We start from the raw sequence: 1,224 nt of genomic DNA on the forward strand, positions 1-1,224 counted from the left end.
AGCTCCCCCCCCCCAAAAAGCCAGCCCAGGGCCGCTTGGGGTTCTATAACCGACCTGGCCGGGTTCTGGCTGGCGAGCCACCAAACCTCGCTCCTCTAATGCTGCCCGGACCTCTGCAGCGCCCTTTTAATCCTATTAGGGAGTCAGCCTCGGGAGGAAACAAAAGGGAATGAAAAAGGAAAAAAAGGAGCCTTTTGCAGAAGCAGCTTTGTCAGGGGCTGACCTGCATGCACCCACACACACCCCCAGGTGCTGCGGCCATCACCTGCCCTCGTGCCTGCCGGCATCCCCGCCGGCCGGGCGCCCCCCGGCCTCCCCCTTCCCAAGCCGGCCCTTCTCCCAGGGGCCACATGGCTCTAATTAAAGCAGCGATCTGGAGGTTAATTAATACAAATGGTGTCAAATATTATACCGATCAAAATGCCTTTGGTTTCCCTGCCCTGCCCGAGGCCCTTCTGCGCCCGCTAATCCCCGCTAATTGTCACCCCCCCCCCTCTTGCCCTGCGGCCCCCGCAGGTGTTTGAAGGAACATCTGGGATCGACGCCAAGAAGACCTCCTGCGAGTTTACCGGGGACATCCTCCGGACCCCGGTTTCTGAGGACATGCTGGGTAAGCCCAGCCCGCCGCTGAGTCCCGACACATCTCGGTGCACGGATGATGGGGGTAACCCGGGTGCAGGCAGCCGGGGGGGACGACGACAGGCAGTTTGGGGGTGTTGGGGTCTTGGGGTTTAGCTCTGCTGCTGCCCAGGGGCTGAGCACATCCCTGGGCACGCTCTCCGGTCCCGGGAGAGTCACGACCAGCGGGGAGAGATGGTGACGGCCACCCTCGTACAGGGCTAAAACATCCCCCTGGGCCCACTCTGCCCAGTTATCCCAGGAGAAGAAGCTTGGGCTGGACTGGGAGGTTTCCCGGGTGAGGACAGGTGAACTTCAGCCCGCGGTCGTGCCGTTAGCACTCTCACTACCTCGACCTTAGGAGAGCTGGGGGCTGCCCAGCATCTTCCCCGACCACGCTGAGCCCTGAGATGTGATCAGGTGTGAGGACGCACGGGGGACACCGGCCACCCCTATCCCCATGGGGACACCCACCCGGGCAGAGCTGGGTGCTGGCAGACCCCCGTGGCCCCGAGCAGCCTCCTCCAGGGCCGTTCGAGCTCAGCCCCGGGCCCTTGGTCCCCCCCAGCCGTGCTAGAGACTCCCGAGGGTCCTACAGCCCCCAAA

General features: G+C 63.5%; 1 protein-coding gene across 1 annotated transcript in view; it reads left to right on the forward strand.

Moving 5' to 3' along the window:
• The window catches only part of ATP6V1B1 (ATPase H+ transporting V1 subunit B1), a 15,561-nt gene that overhangs the window by 5,237 nt on the left and 9,100 nt on the right, over nt 1–1,224 (forward strand). The window contains exon 4 of the mRNA XM_009290707.1: nt 517–610. Coding sequence (XP_009288982.1) covers nt 517–610 — 94 coding nt within the window. The remainder of the gene's footprint in view (nt 1–516; nt 611–1,224) is intronic.

The sequence above is a fragment of the Aptenodytes forsteri genome, unplaced genomic scaffold (assembly GCF_000699145.1).
Source record: "Aptenodytes forsteri isolate BGI_AS27 unplaced genomic scaffold, ASM69914v1 Scaffold236, whole genome shotgun sequence".
NCBI classification, from domain to species: domain Eukaryota; kingdom Metazoa; phylum Chordata; class Aves; order Sphenisciformes; family Spheniscidae; genus Aptenodytes; species Aptenodytes forsteri.